Genomic DNA, 23,050 nt, shown 5'->3' with positions numbered 1-23,050 from the left:
GTAAGTCGATCTTCAGGGGGTTAGTGTTTGGTTTTTTTAAGGGTGTATTGGGTGGGTTTTATTTTTTAGATTAGGGTTTGGGCCGCAAAAGAACTAACTGCCCTTTTAAGGGCAATGCCCATCCAAATGCCCTTTTTAGGGCAATGGGGAGCCTAGGTTTTTTTAGATAGTATTTTATTTGGGGGGTTGGTTGTGTGTGGGTGGTGGGTTTTACTGTTGGGGGGTTGTTTGTATTTTTTTTTACAGGTAAAAGAGCTGATTACTTTGGGGCAATGCCCCGCAAAAGGCCCTTTTAAGGGCTATTGATAGTTTTGTTTAGGCTAGGTTTTTTTTTTAATTTTGATAGGGCTATTAGATTAGGTGTAATTAGTTTAAATATCTTGTAATTTGTTTATTATTTTCTGTAATTTAGGGGGGGGGGTTTGTACTTTAGCTAATTTAGTTAATTTATTTAATTATAGTGTAGTGTTAGGTGGTATTGTAACTTAGGTTAGGTTTTATTTTACAGATACTTTTGTATTTATTTTAGCTAGGTAGTTATTAAATAGTTAATAACTATTTAATAACTATTCTACCTAGTTAAAATAAATACAAACTTGCTTGTAAAATAAAAATAAACCCTAAGATAGCTACAATGTAACTATTAGTTATATTGTAGCTAGATTAGGGTTTATTTTATAGGTAAGTATTTAGTTTTAAATAGGAATTATTTAGATAATGATAGGAATTTTTAGTTAGATTTATTTAAATTATATTTCAATTAGGGGGTGTTAGGGTTAGACTTAGGTTTAGGGGTTAATACATTTAGTATAGTGGCGGCGACGTTGGGGGCGGCAGATTAGGGGTTAATAAATGTAGGTAGGTGGCGGCGATGTTAGGGACAGCAGATTAGGGGTTAATAATATTTAACTAATGTTTGGTAGGCGGGAGTGCGGCGGTTTAGGGGTTAATATGTTTATTATAGTGGCGGCAATGTTGGGGCAGCAGTTTAGGGGTTAATAAATGTAGGTAGGTTGCGGCGACATTAGGAGCGGCAGATTAGTGGTTAATAAATATAATGTAGGTGTTGGCGATGTTGGGGGCAGCAGATTAGGGTTTCATAACTATAATGTAGGTGGCGGCGGTGTCCGGAGCGGCAGATTAGGGGTTAATAAATATAATGCAGGTGTCGGCGATGTCGGGGGTGGCAGATTAGGGTTAATAAGTGTAAGATTAGGGATGTTTAAACTCTGGGTTCATGTTAGGGTGTTAGGTGTAGACATACATTTTATTTTCCCATAGGAATCAATGGGGCTGCGTTAGGGAGCTTTACGCTGCTTTTTTGCAGGTGTAAGACTTTTTCTCAGCCTGCTCTCCCCATTGATTCCTATGGGGAAATCGTGCACGAGCACGTACGACCAGCTCACCGCTGACTTAAGCAGCGCTGGTATTGGAGTGCGGTAAGGAGCAAAATTTTGCTCAACGCTCACTTCTTGTCTTTTAACGCCGGGTTTGTAAAAACCTGTAATACCAGCGCTTTAGGTAAGTGAGCGGTGAGAGAAAACTGCTCGTTAACACCGCACAGCTCAAAACGAAAAACTCGTAATAAAATAAAATAAAATAAAAATAAATCAGACAGGCAAGAAAAAATCAAGCTGAGCCTACTAAAGGCTGCCTTTGAAGAAGGAAAAACATCTAAATGGTAGAATTTTTTAACAGTTTGCAAAGAACACTAAGTAGCTGCCTTGCAAATCTGGTCAGCTGATGCCTCATTCTTAAAATCCCAAAAAGTGGCAAGTGACCTAGTAGAATGAGCAGTAATCAGTTGCGGTGAAGGCTGAACTGCCTCCAAATAATTGATTAAATAATGAAGGAGTATATATCATACAATAAGTAACCTGAATGCGACCGCTAGGGAAAGCCCTCCAAACAGGTGGTGCTAGATGCAGACATAGATAATTAAGTACAGAAAGAAAAGAAAAAGTAGCATCTTTTAAGCACTCTGGGAAACACTAAATTAGATTGGTCCAAAAGAGAGGACACACAATGAAACGGAGGGGTTCTCAATCCTCACCACAATATGAGGTGAGGATTGAGAACCCCTCCGTTTCATTGTGTGTCCTCTCTTTTGGACCAATCTAATTTAGTGTTTCCCAGAGTGCTTAAAAGATGCTACTTTTTCTTTTCTTTCTGTACCTAACTGCCTCCAAGTAAGCCTTGTGAATCAAAAGTTTAAACCAAGAAACCAAAGAAACAGCAGAAACTTTCTGTCCTTTTCTAGAACCAGAAATGTGTCTAAAATTCTTAGTAGCATCAAGTTAATATTTTAATGTGCTAACAGCATCCAGATTATCCAAATATATCTCTGAAGCATTCTTAGAATCAGAACATAAAGAAGGGACAAAAATCTCTCTGCTAAAGTTGTCTGAAAAAACAACCCTAGGCAAGAAGTCAAAAGTAGTCTGTAAACCTGCCTTATTATGATGAAACATAAGATGAGGAGGATAACAATAAAGAGCAGATCACTCAGAAACTCGTCTAGCAGAAAAGATAGCCAAAAGGAATAAAAACCTTTCAAGGAAAAATCTTAATATCCACCTTATGCATAGGCTCAAAAGGAGTAGGCTGCAAAACCCTTAACACCAAGTTAAGTTTCCATGGAGGAGTAATCGACTTGATTACAGGTTTAATACAATCTAAAGCCTGAAAAAATATGTATACCAGGAAGATTAGCAATCTACCTATGAAACAAGATCGAAAGTGCAGAAATTAGCCCCTTTAGAGAACTGGCAGATAGACCCTTATCCAGACCATCCGGTAGAAACTTCAGAATCCTATGAATTCTGAAAAAATCCCAAGAAAAACTGTGAACCATACACCAAGAAATAAAGGCCTTCAAGACCTTATCATACATTTTCCTCCTAGTTACAGGCTAGGGCCTGAATTAAGGTTTAAATAACTGAATCAGATAAAGGACTAACTGCTCAATTTCCAGGTAATCATGTACGGACCTTGAGACAGAAGGTCTGGCCAAGGAGGGCAGCTGGGTATCTGAACCAGATCCGCATACCAAATCCTGTGAAGCCAAGTCTGAGCAAATCCTGTGAAGCCAAGATGGAGATCACTCTGGGTAGAAGTACCAGAGGAAGAAACAGATAAGCAAGTTGAAATGGCCAAGGAGCTAATAGAGCATCCACAAACTCTGCTTGAGGATCCCTAGACCTTGCAAAGTACCTGGGAAGTTGTTGTTCAAATGGGAAGACATCAGATCTATCTCTGGGAGACACATCCTGGTGAAGAGACCACTCCCCTGGATATAGTGAATGACGACTGAGAAAGTCCGCTTCTCAGTTGCTCATCCCTGAAAAATGAATCACAGAGACTAAAGAGGAATTGGTTTCTGCCTATAAGTGAATTTTGAGATACTTTCCTTATGGCTAGGAAACTGTGAGTTCCCCCTGATCGTTGACATAAGCTACTGCTTTGACATTGTCTGTCTGAAAATGAAGATGAGATTCTCTCTTCAACAGAGGCCAAGCTTGATAATCCCTGAAAATAGCACAGTACTAAAACATTTATTATTAACCTCGACTACAGATATCACCTGAGGAAACTTTACCATCTAAATACATAACAGTACCCCTGGTTTCGGGGGCACATAGTACTAGCAGAAGGTAAATTCTGAGCTGACCTTTTACGCTTGTTTGAAGGCAGGAGAGCCTCCAGCACCTCAAAAACTGCAGCCTTGATTTTTTTTACTGGGTGAAACATTATTAACCCCTTAACGACATACGTCGTACAGGATACGTCTTGCACAAACAGGTCTTTAAAGACCAGCGACGTACCCTGTACGACGTTGGGGATTAAAGCGGCTGGAAGCGATCCTGATTGCTTCCAGCCGCTTTCTGGTTATTGCAGTGATGTCTCGATATCGAGGCATCCTGCAATAACAGTTTTTCCCCATCCGATGCAGAGAGAGCCACTCTCTGGCCCTCTCTGTACCGGACATCGATGGCCGCAATCGTTGGTGGGTGGGAACCGACGTGGGAGGCGGGTGGGCGGCCATCGATGGCTTGCTGTGTGCAGAGGTGGGCGGGATCATGGGCGGGGTAGCTGGGGGGCGCGCATGGACGCGCGTGCGTGCACGAGGAGGGAGCAGGTGGGAACCATTACACTATGGAACAATTTGTTTAAATTAAGTGGGAGAGAGGGGGAATACAAATTTTAATATTAATAATCTAACTAAATCTGCCAGTACCCAAGATGGCTCCCAATAATGTAGAGAGGGTTAGAGAGCTGTTTGGGGGGATCAGGGAGGATCAGGGAGGTTTGGGGCTAAGGGGGATCCTACACAGCAGCATATGTAGATATGCAAAAAAAATAAAAAATAAATAAAAGATACCTTTTATTTTAGTACTGGCAGACTTTCAGACTGTGGACTGTTGGATACCTGCATTCTGGGGGACGCTCCGGATATCTGTCAGCGGTGACGTCAGACGCCAGCCCGTCTTGTGGTCGGCTGAAAGTACACATCACGAGGAACAAACTGACAGAGGGCCCCGGGAAACAACTAACGATACTTTACCAGAGTCCCCATTCTTTGTATTGGATGCACTTTCTCAACTTTGATGTAACACTTTAATTATTTTGACCTTAAGTTAAAGTTTTACGGTTTTGTTGGTTTATAAGCATATACAGATTTTAATAGTGTATTAATTTAATTATTACAACAAGTGGTATACTTCAAATGTATAACGAAATATTTGAAAAATACAAATTTGTTGATTGTAGACAAAATTACATCAAATGTATGCAGGGTTAACTGAATCAATTCAAATCAGGACACCTGTGCAAGTAAGGGGATATATAAGGAGCATATTTGTTTAAGGAACATACTCTTGAAAAAGTTTCTGGCATAGAAACGAAACGTACGTAGAGAAGTTCTGTTTTTAAAGTTATTGTCTCAGGGAGGTTACCAGGGCTCAGATGTTGTGGGCACCTATTGGGTGAGCTGAGAGACATAGATTTGTAAGTTTTGTATTTTATTACACAATAAACGTGTTATACTTTAAAAACTGGAGTGGTATCCCTTCCATGTTTGATTGTGGACTGCCGTGGGAAAGTGAAACAATCTCTCCGGTTGGACAGGCTTTCCAGACGTCACTGAGGGAGGTTATCTGAGGAACAAACTCCATGGTTGTATGCAACCTGATGCGCACATCACACAGAACGATCCTGTGAGTAATACCCAGGGAAGGGGGTTTTGATAATTGATAACTACCAAACAGATTACACTTAGAGCGTGCTGCGCTTCTCTTTCTTCATATTTTTCAGAATTTTTTTTGTAAACGAGTCTTTAATGGGACTGTGCTGAGAAGCTACATGTGCCCATGCGCGAAACGCGTAAGATAGGAGCTCACCTGACATGTTGAAGCCTGCTCCATAATAAACTCTTACTATTTGACTCCAGGACTCAGCTTCCTTTTTCCTCATTCAGTACAACATAAGACACGCTGAATAAAAGGGATATAGAGGACCATCAGGATTACCTGTTTTCCAACATTACACCTTTGATTAAAGGGACATTTTTCTGAACATTCATGAATATTTATAAACTACTAAGTTGAGAAGCAGTGTGTGGAAAATAGTATTGTTTAATGTATTTGTTACTATAATTTGTTGGTTCTTAATTTTTATTCTATTCTATTTTTTTTGATGTAAGTGCTTATGTGTTATTACACCATTTGTTATTTATTACATTTCTAATCCGTTTTGCGCCTCTCCTATGTGTTTTGTCATAGTTCTACTTTTCATTTGGTTTGCTAGAAATACCATTGAATGGGGCCAGCATCGGTAGTCAGAGATTGAATTAATATACACTACATGGACTTTATCCTGACTAGTTGAATTTTCCAAGGACATTTTTATCACCATCGGGTAATATTGTTTTTTGTTTTTTAGATGTTGTGATTGATTTTTTCTAACATTGTTTTATACTATTATCAATGTTAGTTTTTACATATTGATGTAATCCTCTCTATTGTTGCTCTCATAAGAATGATATATATTGTTTAGGAACGAATACAGCCTTTAGCAATACATTGCATATCACAGTTACATATGTGGTTTGGAAGATCTTGAGTTCATTAGCGCCGATTTACTGTTTCTTTTTAGTGGTTATATAAATTCATTTCTATTATCAAAGCTACGTTCCCATGGTATTGTTTGATGAAGAGACATCTAGGTAGGTGTCTGGAGCACTACATGGCAGGTAACAGAGCTGCCATCTAGTGGTCTTGCAAATGGATAACATTCTTGCAAAACTGCTACCAGATAGTGCTCCAGACACGTGCACACTCATGAGCTTATACACCTGCTTTTTAACAAAATGACTAGCTAAAGCTTTACCTGAATCTTCCATTGAAGTGTATGTAGCCATAAAACCTCCATTGGAAACAGAGCCATCTGTAACAAAAATAACTTTCATTGTGTTGCCTGAAGACTTCACTTCTGTATCTGGAGCTACATTATTGCATAGCTTCACTATCATGGGAGATTTGTCCTGAAACCCATTGTAAATCTACAATAAAACAGTTATAAAGTTATTGCAGTTACTTTATCATTTTACATTTTATCTTGTTTATCATCTATTAAAGGGATATTAAACACTTAGGGCCAGATTACAAGTAGAGCGCTAAATATCGCTTTCATGAAAGCAAAATTTACGCTCCACTGTGTAAATCCAGCACGCATGCTAATGTGCACTGGTATTAAAGTTAACTGGGAAGTATTGCGCTCACGAGAGCGTGCTTCCATAGGTTCCAATAGGAGCCTCGTTCAGTAATTTAGCGCTCCACTTGTAATCTAGCCCTAAATAAATAATTTTTTGTATATTGTATTCAGAGTAAAGATGAGCCTGATAATAATTTATACATGTATTTTTAAAAATTAAATTAGTTGTTTAAATATTGAAAAAAAAAAGAGTAACAGTCTTATGTCCATAAAGCAGTGGGCACTGCCATATTGTAACCTAGGTTACCTTTTCTGCAGAGGCCAATTAGGAATGATTATAAATAGCTTACTAGAGTGTGCAACCAATGACTGTGTGGAATATAGCTGTGTCTGCACTTGAAAGTCCACAATATTCAGAGTTAAATTACAGGAAAGGAGAACAAAATAAATAATGAAAGTATATTACAAAGTTGTTTTATTACATGCAATTAAACAATTTATATTAATATTGTGAGGTGTTTAATGCCCCTTTAAGTTTCAGTTTCTATATCAGCAGTGCCCAATTGTTTTGTATGCAGGGCCAGTAATAAATGATGGAATTGGTTGGGGACCAAATGATAGGTAACGCCTCAAAATAAAATTAGATTATATTCACAATTTTAGTTAAAATTTATATGAAACGTTTTATAGATTTAATTTTACTCAAATTTACAAAATATTTATTTAGTTAACAACAAGTGTAGCTTTGTTTTTGGCAACAAATTAGTAATGCTGAATGTCACTCAAAAACCCTTACAGGGCCAAATGTGTCCCATCCCTCATAGTTTAAATGGTACCAGTCTAGATGATTAGATTTTTTTACAAGCACATTTATCTTGAGCTTTCAAACAAGATATCCCTAATAAGTATCAAATTAATCTATTCTAATCCAAAATTTCAGGCCACACCAATACTATTAGAAAACCTTGTGTGGATGTCAACCAATATTTAGCAATAAGTGAATTTAAGAGTGGTGTTTTAATCCATACATTTTTGAGAATGATTTTTTGCCTGATTTTTTTAATTTAAATATTTTAAGAGCCATAACATGAAAGCCTATTTTGATCTTTTTCAATGACATATCTTGGCTGTTTGGAAAGCTGTTTATCAAAGTGAATTTGTGCATGATATGTTTATGTGTTCATCCAAAAATGTGGCATTATTCAAAAACATTTGCTATTTTTGTTCATTAGAAGGCTAAATTACTATTGAACTCATATTATTAAAATTAAACTTTTAAACTATGAAACTTGTACACAGCTAAAATATTGTCACAAAAAGATTTATGTATGCTTGCAATTTGGATGTTTAAGAAAGGTTAATTATATCACAATGCAAAATTATATAAATTGTTAATTGCACACATGATGAGATCTTATTGCTTGATCTAAAAAAAAACTAAATACACCACATAAGACATTTCTAAACATTATTCAATCAGATGTTATCTATCACTTTCACATTAGCCTTGATTATTTAACCTATGTGTAAGAGTATTCTGAATTTCTGCCTGTAAATCTTTTTATTTTATTTTTACGTTTATTACCCTGTTATATCATATTTGTAATTGCAGTGTTTTAAATATTTCAAACAAGAAGACTTGATTGGATTGGAATGCTGTACAAGAGGAAGCTATACATTATTCTTTGTTCTTGCTTGGGGAACAGGTTTGTCAGTTTTATTCTGTGAAGTTCACTCTAATAGGACACAACAGAAAGGGGTCTCCCCCACAGAATGATAAATGTAAAAAGGTCAGTCATAAGCATCATTCAAAGTGTTACATGAAAATTGTATTATGTTTTTAATCTAAAAGAAGGTCTCGGTTTTAAAAATATATTGTAATTCCTCTGGCATCTTAAATATGTTGTGCATTAAGTAATGGCACACTAACAGTTATAAGCGAGCGAAAGGGATTTATCGCTGGTGTTTGCGTGCGTCGGCTTTAGCACTCGTATTACAAGTTGATAGTTAATGCAAATGTGTGAGCGCAAGCGCGATTTATGCTAGAATTATTACTGCATCCTCAGAGCTCTGGTTACCTGTTTCGCGAAACAAAAAGTTGTACAAAACACATAAAAAATGTAGGGTGTTATTTATTTTTTCTATTTTTTTGCTCCATTGACGTCTATGGGGAATACGTTAACTCGTGTGATATTCAAAGTTTGGCTTTTTACGCGTGCGAGAGAAAACGTTTTACTTTCAAATTGTAATATGAGCGCTACCCAACACGTGCAAAAAGCTTACTTCTAGCGAAGTTAGCATTTAAGCGGGAGCATTAAATACCACTCCACTTGTTATCTGACCCTAAATGCTGTGTTATGTTAGAATAATTTATTGTTGCACTATTGCTTGCATATAAATATGTGCTTAAATAACCCCTGCAGAGGTTATTTAAACATGTCAGCTCCAGAGCAACGCACTACTGGGAGCTAGCTAAAGACATCTGGTGAGCTAGTGACAAGATGCATATGGGCATTGCCATTCATTACAAGACAGATTCCAGTAGTGCATTGCATACCTACCTAGGTATTCTTTTCAACATAGCATACCATTAGAATAAAGTACATTTGATAGCAGAAGTAACTTGAAAAGTCTCTAAAAATTGCATGCGCTATCTGAATCATGAAAGTTTAATTCCTCCAACATTGGTGTGTCCGGTCCACGGCGTCATCCTTACTTGTGGGATATTCTCTTCCCCAACAGGAAATGGCAAAGAGTCCCAGCAAAGCTGGTCACATGATCCCACCTAGGCTCCGCCCACCCCAGTCATTCTCTTTGCCGTTGCACAGGCAACATCTCCACGGAGATGGTTAAGAGTTTTTTGGTGTTTAAATGTAGTTTTTATTCTTCTATCAAGTGTTTGTTATTTTAAAATAGTGCTGGTATGTACTATTTACTCTGAAACAGAAAAGGATGAAGATTTCTGTTTGTAAGAGGAAGATGATTTTAGCAGACAGTAACTAAAATCGGTTGCTGTTTCCACATAGGACTGTTGAGATGAAGTAACTTCAGTTGGGGGAAACAGTTAGCAGACTTTTCTGCTTAAGGTATGACTAGCCATATTTCTAACAAGACTGTGTAATGCTGGAAGGCTGTCATTTCCCCTCATGGGGACCGGTAAGCCATTTTCTTAGTCAAAAAACAAACAGAATAAAGGGCTTATTATGGGCTAAAAAACTGGTAGACATTTTTATGGGCTAAATCGATTGCTTTATTTGTGCATATTATTCAAATTTAGGCTAACAATTGACATTTATAATCTTGGGGAACGTTTATAAAACGGCAGGCACTGTATTGGACACCTTTTTCAGTCAGGGGACCTTTCTAGTCATAGACTGAGCCTCATTTTTGCGCAGTTGTTTTTTGAGAACAGGGCATGCAGATGCATGTGTGTGGATCTAAGAATCTCTGAAAAAGCTTTTAGAAGGCGTCATTTGGTATCGTATTCCCCTCAGGGCTTGGTTGGGTCTTAGCAAAGACTGTATCTGGGACTGTATAGGGGTTAAATTGAAAAACGGCTCCGGTTCCGTTATTTTAAGGGTTAAAGCTCTGAAATTTGGTGTGCAATACTTTTAAGGCTTTAAGACACTGTGGTGAAAATTTGGTAATTTTTGAACAATTCCTTCATACTTTTTCACATATTCAGTAATAAAGTGTTTTCTGTTTGAAATTTAAAGTGACAGTAACGGTTTTATTTTAAAACGTTTTTTGTGCATTGTTGACAAGTTTAAGCCTGTTTAACATGTCTATACCTTCAGATAAGCTATGTTCTATATGTATGAAAGCCAATGTGTCTCCCCATTTAAATTTATGTGATAATTGTGCCATAGCGTCCAAACAAAGTAAGGACAGTACTGCCACAAATAATGATATTGCCCAAGATGATTCCTCAAATGAGGGGAGTAAACATGATACTACATCATCTCCTACTGTGTCTACACCAGTTTTGCCCATGCAGGAGGCCCCTAGTACATCTAGTGCGCCAATACTTATTACCATGCAACAATTAACGGCTGTAATGGATAACTCCATAGCAAATCTTTTATCCAAAATGCCTACTTATCAGAGAAAGCGCGATTGCTCTGTTTTAAACACTGAAGAGCAAGAGGACGCTGATGATAACTGTTCTGACATACCCTCACACCAATCTGAAGGGGCCATGAGGGAGGTTTTGTCTGAGGGAGAAATTTCAGATTCAGGAAAAATTTCTCATCAAGCTGAACCTGATGTTGTGACATTTAAATTTAAATTAGAACATCTCTGCGCACTGCTTAAGGAGGTGTTATCTACTCTGGATGATTGTGACAATTTGGTCATTCCAGAGAAATTATGCAAGATGGACAGGTTCCTAGAGGTTCCGGTGCCCCCCGACGCTTTTCCTATACCCAAGCGGGTGGCGGACATAGTAAATAAAGAGTGGGAAAAGCCCGGCATACCTTTTGTTCCTCCCCCTATATTTAAGAAATTATTTCCTATGGTCGACCCCAGAAAGGACTTATGGCAGACAGTCCCCAAGGTCAAGGGGGCAGTTTCTACTCTAAACAAACGCACTACTATTCCTATCGAAGATAGTTGTGCTTTCAAAGATCCTATGGATAAAAAATTGGAAGGTTTGCTTAAAAAGATTTTTGTACAGCAAGGCTACCTTCTACAACCAATTTCATGCATTGTTCCTGTCACTACGGCAGCGTGGTTCTGGTTCGAGGAACTAGAAAAGTCGCTCAGTAGAGAAACTCCATATGAGGAGGTTATGGACAGAGTTCACGCACTTAAATTGGCTAACTCTTTTATTTTAGATGCCGCTTTGCAATTAGCAAAATTAGCGGCGAAAAATTCAGGGTTTGCTATTGTGGCGCGCAGAGCGCTTTGGCTAAAGTCTTGGTCAGCGGATGTGTCATCCAAGACAAAATTACTTAACATTCCTTTCAAAGGTAAAACTTTATTTGGACCTGATTTGAAAGAGATTATTTCAGACATCACTGGGGGAAAGGGCCATGCCCTTCCACAGGATAGGTCTTTTAAGGCTAAAAATAAGCCTAATTTTCGTCCCTTTCGCAGAAATGGACCAGCCTCTAATTCTGCATCCTCTAAGCAAGAGGGTAATGCCTCACAACCCAAACCAGCCTGGAAACCAATGCAAGGCTGGAACAAAGGTAAGCAGGCCAAGAAGCCTGCCACTGCTAACAAGACAGCATGAAGGAGTAGCCCCCAATCCGGGACCGGATCTGGTGGGGGGCAGACTCTCTCTCTTTGCTCAGGCTTGGGCAAGAGATGTTCAGGATCCTTGGGCGCTAGAAATAGTTTCTCAAGGTTATCTCCTGGAATTCAAGGAACTACCCCCAAGGGGAAGGTTCCACAAGTCTCACTTATCCTCAAACCAAATAAAGAGACAGGCATTCTTACATTGTGTAGAAGACCTGTTAAAGATGGGAGTGATACACCCAGTTCCAATAAAGGAACAAGGAATGGGATTTTATTCCAATCTGTTCGTAGTTCCCAAAAAAAGAGGGAACGTTCAGACCAATTTTGGATTTGAAGATCCTAAACAAATTTCTCAGGGTACCATCGTTCAAAATGGAAACTATTCGAACGATTCTACCCACCATCCAGGAAAGTCAATTTATGACTACCGTGGATCTAAAGGATGCGTACCTACATATCCCTATCCACAAGGAACATCATCAGTTCCTAAGGTTCGCTTTTCTGGACAAACATTACCAGTTTGTGGCTCTTCCATTTGGATTAGCCACTGCTCCAAGGATTTTCACAAAGGTGCTAGGGTCCCTTCTAGCGGTTCTAAGACCAAGGGGCATTGCAGTAGTACCTTACTTGGACGACATTCTAATACAAGCGTCGTCCCTGTCAAAGGCAAAGGCTCATACGGACATCGTTCTAGCCTTTCTCACATCTCACGGATGGAAGGTGAACAAAGAAAAGAGTTCTCTGTCCCCGTCAACAAGAGTTCCCTTCTTGGGAACAATAATAGATTCCTTAGAAATGAGGATTTTTCTGACAGAGGTCAGAAAATCAAAACTTCTAAGCTCTTGTCAAGTGCTTCATTCTGTTCCTCGTCCTTCCATAGCGCAGTGCATGGAAGTAATAGGATTGATGGTTGCAACAATGGACATAGTTCCTTTTGCACGAATTCATCTAAGACCATTACAACTGTGCATGCTCAAACAGTTGAATGGGGATTATACAGACTTGTCTCCAATGATTCAAGTAGATCAAAAGACCAGAGATTCACTCCGTTGGTGGCTGACCCTGGACCATCTGTCCCAGGGAATGAGCTTCCGCAGGCCAGAGTGGGTCATTGTCACGACCGACGCCAGTCTAGTGGGCTGGGGTGCGGTCTGGGAATCCCTGAAAGCTCAGGGTCTATGGTCTCGGGAAGAGTCTCTTCTCCCGATAAACATTCTGGAACTGAGAGCGATATTCAATGCTCTCAGAGCTTGGCCTCAACTAGCAAAGGCCAAATTCATAAGGTTCCAATCAGACAACATGACGACTGTTGCTTATATCAATCATCAAGGGGGAACAAAGAGTTCCCTGGCGATGAAAGAAGTGACCAAAATAATTAAATGGGCAGAGGATCACTCCTGCCACTTGTCTGCGATCCACATCCCAGGAGTGGAAAATTGGGAAGCGGATTTTCTGAGTCGTCAGACATTTCATCCGGGGGAGTGGGAACTCCATCCGGAAAATTTTCGCCCAAATAACTCAATTATGGGGCATTCCAGACATGGATCTGATGGCGTCTCGTCAGAACTTCAAGGTTCCTTGCTACGGGTCCAGATCCAGGGATCCCAAGGCGACTCTAGTAGATGCACTAGTAGCACCTTGGACTTTCAACCTAGCTTACGTATTCCCACCGTTTCCTCTCATTCCCAGGCTGGTAGCCAGGATCAATCAGGAGAGGGCCTCGGTGATCTTGATAGCTCCTGCGTGGCCACGCAGGACTTGGTATGCAGACCTGGTGAATATGTCATCGGCTCCACCATGGAAGCTACCTTTGAGACAGGACCTTCTTGTTCAAGGTCCATTCGAACACCCAAATCTGGTCTCCCTCCAACTGACGGCTTGGAGATTGAACGCTTGATTCTATCAAAGCGTGGGTTTTCAGATTCGGTGATAGATACTCTGGTTCAGGCCAGAAAACCTGTAACTAGAAAAATTTACCATAAAATATGGAAAAAATATATCTGTTGGTGTGAATCCAAAGGATTCCCATGGAATAAGATAAAAATTCCTAAGATTCTCTCCTTTATTCAAGAAGGTTTGGAGAAAGGATTATCTGCAAGTTCCCTAAAGGGACAGATCTCTGCTTTATCTGTCTTACTACACAAAAGACTGGCAGCTGTGCCAGATGTTCAAGCATTTGTTCAGGCTCTGGTTAGGATCAAGCCTGTTTACAGACCTTTGACTCCTCCCTGGAGTCTAAATCTAGTTCTTTCAGTTCTTCAAGGGGTTCCGTTTGAACCCTTACATTCCATAGATATTAAGTTACTATCTTGGAAAGTTTTGTTTTTGGTTGCAATTTCTTCTGCTAGAAGAGTTTCAGAGTTATCTGCTCTGCAGTGTTCTCCTCCTTATCTGGTGTTCCATGCAGATAAGGTGGTTTTGCGTACTAAGCCTGGTTTTCTTCCTAAAGTTGTTTCTAACAAAAATATTAACCAGGAGATAGTTGTACCTTCTTTGTGTCCGAATCCAGTTTCAAAGAAGGAACGTTTGTTACAGAATTTGGACGTTGTCCGTGCTCTAAAGTTCTATTTAGAGGCTACTAAAGATTTCAGACAAACATCTTCCTTGTTTGTTGTTTATTCTGGTAAAAGGAGAGGTCAAAAAGCGACTTCTACCTCTCTTTCCTTTTGGCTTAAAAGCATCATCCGATTGGCTTATGAGACTGCCGGACGGCAGCCTCCTGAAAGAATCACAGCTCACTCCACTAGGGCTGTGGCTTCCACATGGGCCTTCAAGAAAGAGGCTTCTGTTGACCAGATATGTAAGGCAGCGACTTGGTCTTCACTGCACACTTTTGCCAAATTTTACAAATTTGATACTTTTGCTTCTTCGGAGGCTATTTTTGGGAGAAAGCTTTTGCAAGCTGTGGTTCCTTCCGTTTAGGTGACCTGATTTGCTCCCTCCCTTCATCCGTGTCCTAAAGCTTTGGTATTGGTTCCCACAAGTAAGGATGACGCCGTGGACCGGACACACCAATGTTGGAGAAAACAGAATTTATGCTTACCTGATAAATTAGTTTCTCCAACGGTGTGTCCGGTCCACGGCCCGCCCTGGTTTTGTAATCAGGTCTGATGAATTATTTTCTCTAACTACAGTCACCACGGTATCATATGGTTTCTCCTATATATATTTCCTCCTGTCCGTCGGTCGAATGACTGGGGTGGGCGGAGCCTAGGAGGGATCATGTGACCAGCTTTGCTGGGACTCTTTGCCATTTCCTGTTGGGGAAGAGAATATCCCACAAGTAAGGATGACGCCGTGGACCGGACACACCGTTGGAGAAAGTAATTTATCAGGTAAGCATAAATTCTGTTTTTGAATTTCTCTCCCCTTTTGCTGTGGAGCTGAATACAATAACTGGGATGTAGCAATAGTCATACTCTTATTATGTACAACACAACATTGGTAGAAATATTTTGCCACTTACTGCCACATAGTCATAATCACAGCTGGGATGGTCTTGGATTCTTAGGTCATTAATAGTCAGAGTGACAAGTTTCCCTTCTGGCACTGTGATTCTCCACTGACATTCACGGTTATGAGGGTATAAGTTAGGATAATTAGGAGAACTTAGTGTTCCTGTTGTGCCGGTATATTCTCCACCACATTCTGAATGAGACACAAAAATAACATTTGTTATCGTCTGCAAATGAGTTACTAAAACTGTTCATATTACTTATTGTTAGCTAGTATGTTAGCTTGAGAAAAATGCCTGAAAACTCACCTTCAATACTTGCTTCAAATCTCAGTCTAAATCCAGTTGCATTTATGGATCCATCACTAACAAACTTGATATAAGCAAAACTGTCTGATGTTACCAGGTCATTTGGTATGGTACTATTGCAGAATACACCCAATAGTCTTCCTAGAAATACAAATGCACAAGTTTTATGCCAACAGATGAAGCTTTTTATAGTTTGTGTTCATCATTTTACTTATTTGTAATAAGAAAGAATTCAAAATATATAAAGTAGTTGGGGGTTAACAGTCTTGTAAATTGTTTTGTATTTTTAACCTGAGCACGATAATGCCAAGCTTAAGGAAAGTTCTAGATCAATTGGAACCAAATAGAAGAAACATTAATCAGTAACCTTCTCTTACTCTCTGTGTGTGTGTAAAATAGACAGCACAAAATAGACTGTCATTCATTCAATACCTCCTTCTGGTGGGAAGACTATACCCAGATGTGCAAGCTGACAGTTCAGGATCAGTGGGGACATGATTTTAATGCTGCCCTTTACAACCAGGCACAATCCTTCACATCCCCAAAATTTTAATGGATGGGCAAAATATTTGTTGTTTAGAAATATTTTGCTAAGGAGAATGCATTAACAAAAATGTCATAGTTTATTATAATGTGTTTTGTCTGAAGTATGTTTCCCTCTAAAAATATCAGAAACAAATTGGATTTAACTTTTTAAAAAGTAGTTTTTTTGTTGTTGTTTTTTTTTTTTTTTAAATCAGCATTATATCTCATGGATTAACTACCACTGATGCTAGGGGTGGGGTCTTACCCATATGAATATGGATATGATGGTAAAAACAAATATTTACACATCCATGCTGGTTTACGTATGTTTGGAAATATATTTATATAAAAGGTGAGAATTAGTGGAAGTTGGGAAAATGGTGGAACATGGTCTTGTGACAAATGTTTCCAGTGTTTAGCGTTTCCTAGTTACTTCCCTGTACTAGGAGAATAATGCACTGTTATTTTGTGGAATCATAGTAAGGTGAGATTAGGCCTAATACTCCTATCTAGACTTTCTAATTTACCTAACTGTTCATTTAGTAACACTATGAAACTTTCATCATATCTATTATAGATTCTGCTTAGTAAATTACTCTTGATTGTATCTGTCCTGAATGCCACTAACATTGACACTGTAACATGCTGCATTATTTTAGCTTCGTAATGTTCCTAAACTTAATTCTATACCATATTTTTTAATATTAAGACTTTGATGAATTTCACATATCTAAATACCTGCCGTTTATTGGTACTCCCGATTTTATATCCGGGATAAACAATAATCTGGCCTTTAAAATTTGGTCACAGAAAAGGTTACGTTATTTTTCCCAGTTAGTTCAGGGTGAAGGGCAAGTGCTACAAACATTTGAAACATTGACTGAACAATATCAGTTACCTACAAATACATTCTTTGATTATTTACAAGCCCGAAGTTACCTCCTGAAATCTTTGCAAACACATAGAATTGTGTGGGACCCAGGAATTGATTCAGGAGTGAAATTATACGCAGTGGGGAAAAGATCTATATCATGCTGGTATAAATTCTTATTAAATATATCAGGGAAAGAACATATTAACAAAAGGAAAATGTTTCTCACTAAATATATTAATTTAGTGCAAGTCGAAGATATTGAAAGGAGCATTAAACTAGCAGACGCTGCCACGAGAGTAGTAAGTTGGAAAGAATCGCAGGTTAAGCTTCTAAATAATTTTTATCTAACTCCAATGAGGATGAGCAAATGGGAGCAGAATGGGAATAAGGGGAATTGCTTTAAATGCCAGAAAAAAGGAGCTGATCTGCAACATTGTATATGGGATTGCCCTAAAATCCGACAATTTTGGAGTAGAATACAATTTTGGGTGAACAGGTTTCTATGAGAGGAGTGTGCTCTCCAATTAGGACATATTTTTCTTTTAAAAGAATACAGGCGACTTAAAGGTGAGGGACAATTAATTAACATGGTTATTTTGGCAACCTGGCACATGATATTTTTCAAATGGGGAGCCCCTGAGGCCCTGACGGTAAGTGAGTTCGCTAATGTTATTAATTAAAAATGATTATTGAAAGACAACACCTATCCGGGGGATCGGAAAAGGTAATCAGGCTCTTCTTTGATAAGTGGAAAAGGGTAATTTTATCTTGGCCCCAGCAGGCACAGATTCAATGTGTTTCTCCCCTGAAGAATAATATTAATTTCATGATGCTGGTCGCTGATGACGCTCTCCCGATATACTGGCTTTAAGGCGCTCTGTAAGGGTTGGTGATTGATTATCTAGTCAGGTAGACTCATTTCGGTTTCTTTCTGGTGGTGGTTCTCCCTTTTTTTTTTTTTTTCTCCCCCCCCTATCGTATGCCGAGCTGGCAGCTATAATGGATGTATTTTGAATAGGAGTCGTAGTTGTGTCCTACAAGATTCAGCATACGTACAGGAAGCTGTGTCTTCCAAACTGTTTGAATTATATGATTTGTATTTTTAAAAAAGGCTGATTTGGTTGTTGTGATGTGTGAAGTTCTCAATAAAAAACTTTAAAGAGAAAAAAAAGACTTTGATGAAATTAAAAAGAAAACACTGGACATGTTTTAAATTTTGTTAAACCACTAAAACATATTAGTATTATTAGTATAACACAAAAAACATTCAACATACCAGATGCATTATACTCCCGGATTTCCACATAGTCAATTGAGCAGTCTGTAGACTTTTGAATGTCTAGTGCTTCAAAACTTATGGTGAGGTAATGGCCAGTGGGTCCATTGAAATACCATTCGCATAAGTTGCTGTCTGGGTAGTTATGAGTAGGATATCCTGGGCTCTGGATGATGCCACTCTGTCCAAAAAGAGTTCCCCCACACGTAGCTAGAGAAGATAAACATCAGATTCTTTATTTATAGCCTACATTAAATCTGTATACAGTTCATTGGTCTGTACATTATTATTACACAAACTTAAAATAGTTGGTTGCATATTAAATTGCATATCTGATACCAATGTTTGATTTCCATCCTATATATTTTGCTTCTTTCATTATCATTTCTGGTCTCCAAAGCTAGAATATGTTTTTCCAGGGCCCAAGGTAATATACCTAACTGGTTTTCACTGCCATAAATCAATAAACATGTATAATTTCTTTACTGCACTTGCTCTACCACAGGTAATGGCACTACAGTTCTGACAACTGAATACAATACATACTGAGAATTTGGATCAAGTATATTTATTGGGGCTATTGTGGTAAAGCTACATATTGAGCCACCATTTGGGAATTATTTCCTAATGTCCTAGGATAATGTGCTAAATAATTAAGCAAATATATTATGTGACCCTTGTCAGGTACCCAGGATGCTTTGCAGGTTACCATTCACCAGGACCCACTACCCCATCTTTTTTCAACTATTTACACCTTTTTATTCTTTCTTCTTTGTATATACCAATGGACATGTAAAAATCAAAATGTATGCTTACCTGATATATTTCTTTCTTTCAGGACATGAAGAGTATACAACGTCATTCCAATTACTAGTGGGATATTCAACTCCTGGCCAGCAGCAGGAGGCAAAGAGCACCCCAGCAAAGCTGTTAAGTATAACTTCCCTTACCCATAATTCCCAGTCATTTAGCTGAAGGAAAATGGAAAAAGAAGAAAACACAAGGGTGAAAAAGGTGCCTGAGGTTTACTCAAGAAAAATGCTGAATTATAATTAAAAAGAGGACGGGTTTGTGGACTCTCCATGTCTGGAAATAAATAAATTTATCTGGTAAGCTTAAATTTTGTTTTCTTTCTTAAGACGTGGAGAGTCCACAATGTCATTCCAATTACTAGTGGGAACCAATACCCAAGCTAGAGGACACGGAATGAACAGGGAGGGAGAAAAAGGCAGGAGGACCTAAACAGAAGGCACCGCCGCTTGAAGAACCTTTCTCCCAAAAAAAGCCTCAAAAGTATCGAATTTGTAGAATTTGGAAAAAGTATGCAGATAGGACCATGTAGCCACCTTGCAAATCTGTTCCACAGAAGCTACATTTTTTAAAACCCAAGAAGAGGAGACAGCCTTAGTGGAATGAGCCGTAATTCTCTCAGGAGGCTGCTGTCCAGCAGTCTCATAAGCCAAACAAATAAAACTTCTCAACCAAAGAGACAGAGTAGTAGAAGTGGCCTTCTGACCTTTACGTTTTCCAGAGAAAACAACAAACAGGGCAGAAGATTGCCAAAAATCTTTATTAGCTTGTAAGTAAAATTTTAGAGCTTGCGCAACATCCAAGTTATGCAAAAGACATTCCTTATGATAAGAAGGATTAGGACAAAAAGAAGGAACAACAATTTCCTGATTAATGTTTCGATCCGACACCACCTTAGGGAAAAAAAAACAATTTAGTACGGAGGACTGCCTTATCAGCATGAAAAATAAGGTACGGTGAATTACACTGCAGAGCTGAAAGCTCAGACACTCTGCCAGCAGAAGAAATAGCAAGAAGAAGCAAAACCTTCCAAGATAACAATTTTATATCATAAAATGCATTGGCTCAAACGGAGCCTGCTGCAAAACTTTAAGAACTAAATTAAGGCTTCACGGGGGAGCAGGTTTAAACACATGCCTGATTCTAACCAGGACCTAAACAAAGGCTTGAACACCTGGTAAGTCTTACAAACGTTTGTACAAAAAGATAGATAGAGCAGGAATCTGACTCTTTAGAGTACTGACCGATAAACCCTTCTCCAGGCCATCCTGAAGAAAAGACAAAATCCGGGGAATCCTCACCCGGCTACAGGAGATTTACACCAATAAAGATATTTACGCCATAGCTTATGGTAAATCTTGTGAGTAACAGGTTTGTGAGCCGAAAGCATAGTTTCAATGACCGCTTCAGAAAAACCAAGTCTAGACAGAACTAGGCATTCAATCTCCAAGCAGTTAGCTTCAGAGAATCTAGTGTTTGATGGAGGAAAGGTACATGAATTAGAAGTTCCTTCCTCAGAGGTAACCTCCTGAGAGGTAGAGATGACATCCGTACCAGATCCGCGAACCAGATCCTGCAAGGCCGAGCAGGAGCTATTAGGATTACCGATGCTCTCTCTTGTTTGATATGAGCAATGAGAGCAAACGGAAGAAACAGGTAAGCCAGAGAGAACATCCAAGGAACCGCTAGAGCATCTATCAGAACGGCCTGAGGATCTCTTAACCTTGAACCGTACTTTGGAACCTTGGCGTTTTGGTGGGACGCCATCAGATCCAACTCTGGAACCCCCCACCTGAGGGTTATCTGAGAGAACACTTCCAAATGGAGAGCCCACTCCCCGGGATGAAAGGTCTGTCTGCTCAGAAAATCTGTCTCCCAATTGTCCACTCCTGGAATGTGGATGGCAGATAGAAGACAATGGTGAGCTACTGCCAACTGCAGAATGAGAGTCACCTCCTTCATGGCCAAGGAACTCCGAGTTCCTCCTTGATGGTTGATGTAAGCCACTGAGGTGATGTTGTCCAACTGGAATATGATAAACCAGACTAAAGATAATTGAGGCCAAGCTGCCAAGGCATTAAAGATTGCTCTCAACTCCAAGACATTTATGGGAAGAGAAGACTCTTCCCAAGACCACAGGCCCTGAGCCTTCAGAGAACCCCAAACAGCTCCCCAGCCTGACAGGCTGACGTTCGTTGTCACAATAACCCAGGAAGGTCTCAGGAAGCGAGTGCCCCAAGACAGATGTTCCTGTGAAATCCATCACAAGAGAGAGTCTCTTGTTAGGGGGTCCAGATATATCCTCTCTGATAAATCCGAATGGTCTCCGTTCCATTGACAGAGCATGCAAAGCTGCAGCAGTCATAGATGGAACTGAGCAAAAGGAATGATGTCCATGGAAGCCACCATCAGACCAATCACCTCCATGCATTGAGCCACTGATGGACAAAAAGCAGATTGGAGGGAAAGACAGGAAGCAAGAAGTTTGGATTTTCTGACCTCCGTCAGGAAAATCTTCATGGACAGGGAATCTATTATAGTCCCTAGGAAACACACATTTGTAGATGGAACTTGAGAACTCTATTCCAGATTCACCTTCCACCTGTGCGAACATAGAAAAGACAACAGAAAGGCAAACCTTAGAAACTGGTAATGATCCCTGTGAATGGGAACGGATAAATATCCGTCATTCAGGTCTATGGTTGTCATGAATTAACTTTCCCGGACCAATGGAAGAATGGAACGAATAGTTTCCATCTTGAAGGACAGAACCCTGAGGAATTTGTTTAGACACTTTAGATCTAGGATGGGACAAAAAGTTCCCTCCTTTTTGGGAACCACAAATAGATTTGAATAGAATCCTAGTCCTTGTTCCTTTAGAGGGACTGGTACAATAACTCCCAGGGAGGATAGGTCCTTCACGCAATTACCTGGTTAGAGGATAATCTTGACAGGAGAAATCTGCCCCTTGGAGGACAGACTTGAATCCTATTCTGTAACCCTAGGATACTATGTCCACAGCCCATGAATTTGGGACATCGGGTATCCAAACCTGCCGAAAAAGAGAAAGCCTGCCCCCACCTGATCCAAACTCAGATTGGGGGTGGACCCTTCATGCTGATTTAGAGCCAGCTGAAGGCTTTTTGTTTTGTTTTCCCTTGTTCTAGGGCTGGCTGGACTTCTAAGTGTACCTTTATTAGTCTGGCTTGGAAGAGGAAGAGGAGGATTTCTGTCACTTAAAGTTGCGAAAGGAACAAAAATTAGAAGACTGTTGACTCCTAGGTCTATTATTCTTGTCCTGAGGCAGGAAAGATCCCTTTCCACCCGTCATCTCAGAAATGATTTCTGCCAGACCAGGTCCAGAGTTTTACCCTAAGGTAAAGCCAAAAGATTGGCCTTTGAAGAAACATCAGCCGACCAAGATTTTAACCACAGAGCTCTGCGGGCTAGCATAGTGAAGCTAGACATCTTAGCTCCTAGTCCTAATTTTCTGCATATTGCCATCACAGATAAAGGTATTGGCCAGTTTGAGAGCTTTGATCCTATCTTGGATCTCCTCTACCGTAGTTTACTCTGAAATTATATCAGACAAGGCATCTCACCAATAAGATGCTGCTTCCACAACCATGGCAATACTCGCTGCAGGTTGCCACTGTAATCCCTGATGGATATACATCTTTTTTAAGTAAGCCTCTAGCTTCTTATCCATTGGATCCTTAAAAGAGCAACTATCTTCTATAGGAATGGTAGTTCTCTTAGCAAGAGTAGAAATAGCTCCTTCTTCTTTAGGTACAGTGCACTATGAGTTACGAATAGAGTCAGCAACAGGAAACATCTTTTTAAAAACAGG

General features: G+C 39.5%; 1 protein-coding gene across 1 annotated transcript in view; it reads right to left on the bottom strand.

Annotated features, from left to right (window-relative positions):
• Positions 1-23,050, bottom strand: part of CUBN (cubilin) — a 749,121-nt gene that overhangs the window by 194,329 nt on the left and 531,742 nt on the right. Inside the window, exons 46-49 of the mRNA XM_053713984.1 lie at positions 18,391-18,600; positions 15,716-15,856; positions 15,419-15,600; positions 6,388-6,559 (exon numbers count right to left, since the gene is read on the bottom strand). Of these exons, the coding sequence (XP_053569959.1) occupies positions 6,388-6,559; positions 15,419-15,600; positions 15,716-15,856; positions 18,391-18,600 (705 nt within the window). The remainder of the gene's footprint in view (positions 1-6,387; positions 6,560-15,418; positions 15,601-15,715; positions 15,857-18,390; positions 18,601-23,050) is intronic.

Source organism: Bombina bombina, chromosome 5 (assembly GCF_027579735.1).
Source record: "Bombina bombina isolate aBomBom1 chromosome 5, aBomBom1.pri, whole genome shotgun sequence".
Lineage (NCBI taxonomy): Eukaryota > Metazoa > Chordata > Amphibia > Anura > Bombinatoridae > Bombina > Bombina bombina.
Note: the sequence above shows the minus strand (reverse complement) of the source record. Positions and strands in the feature narration are given on the sequence as shown.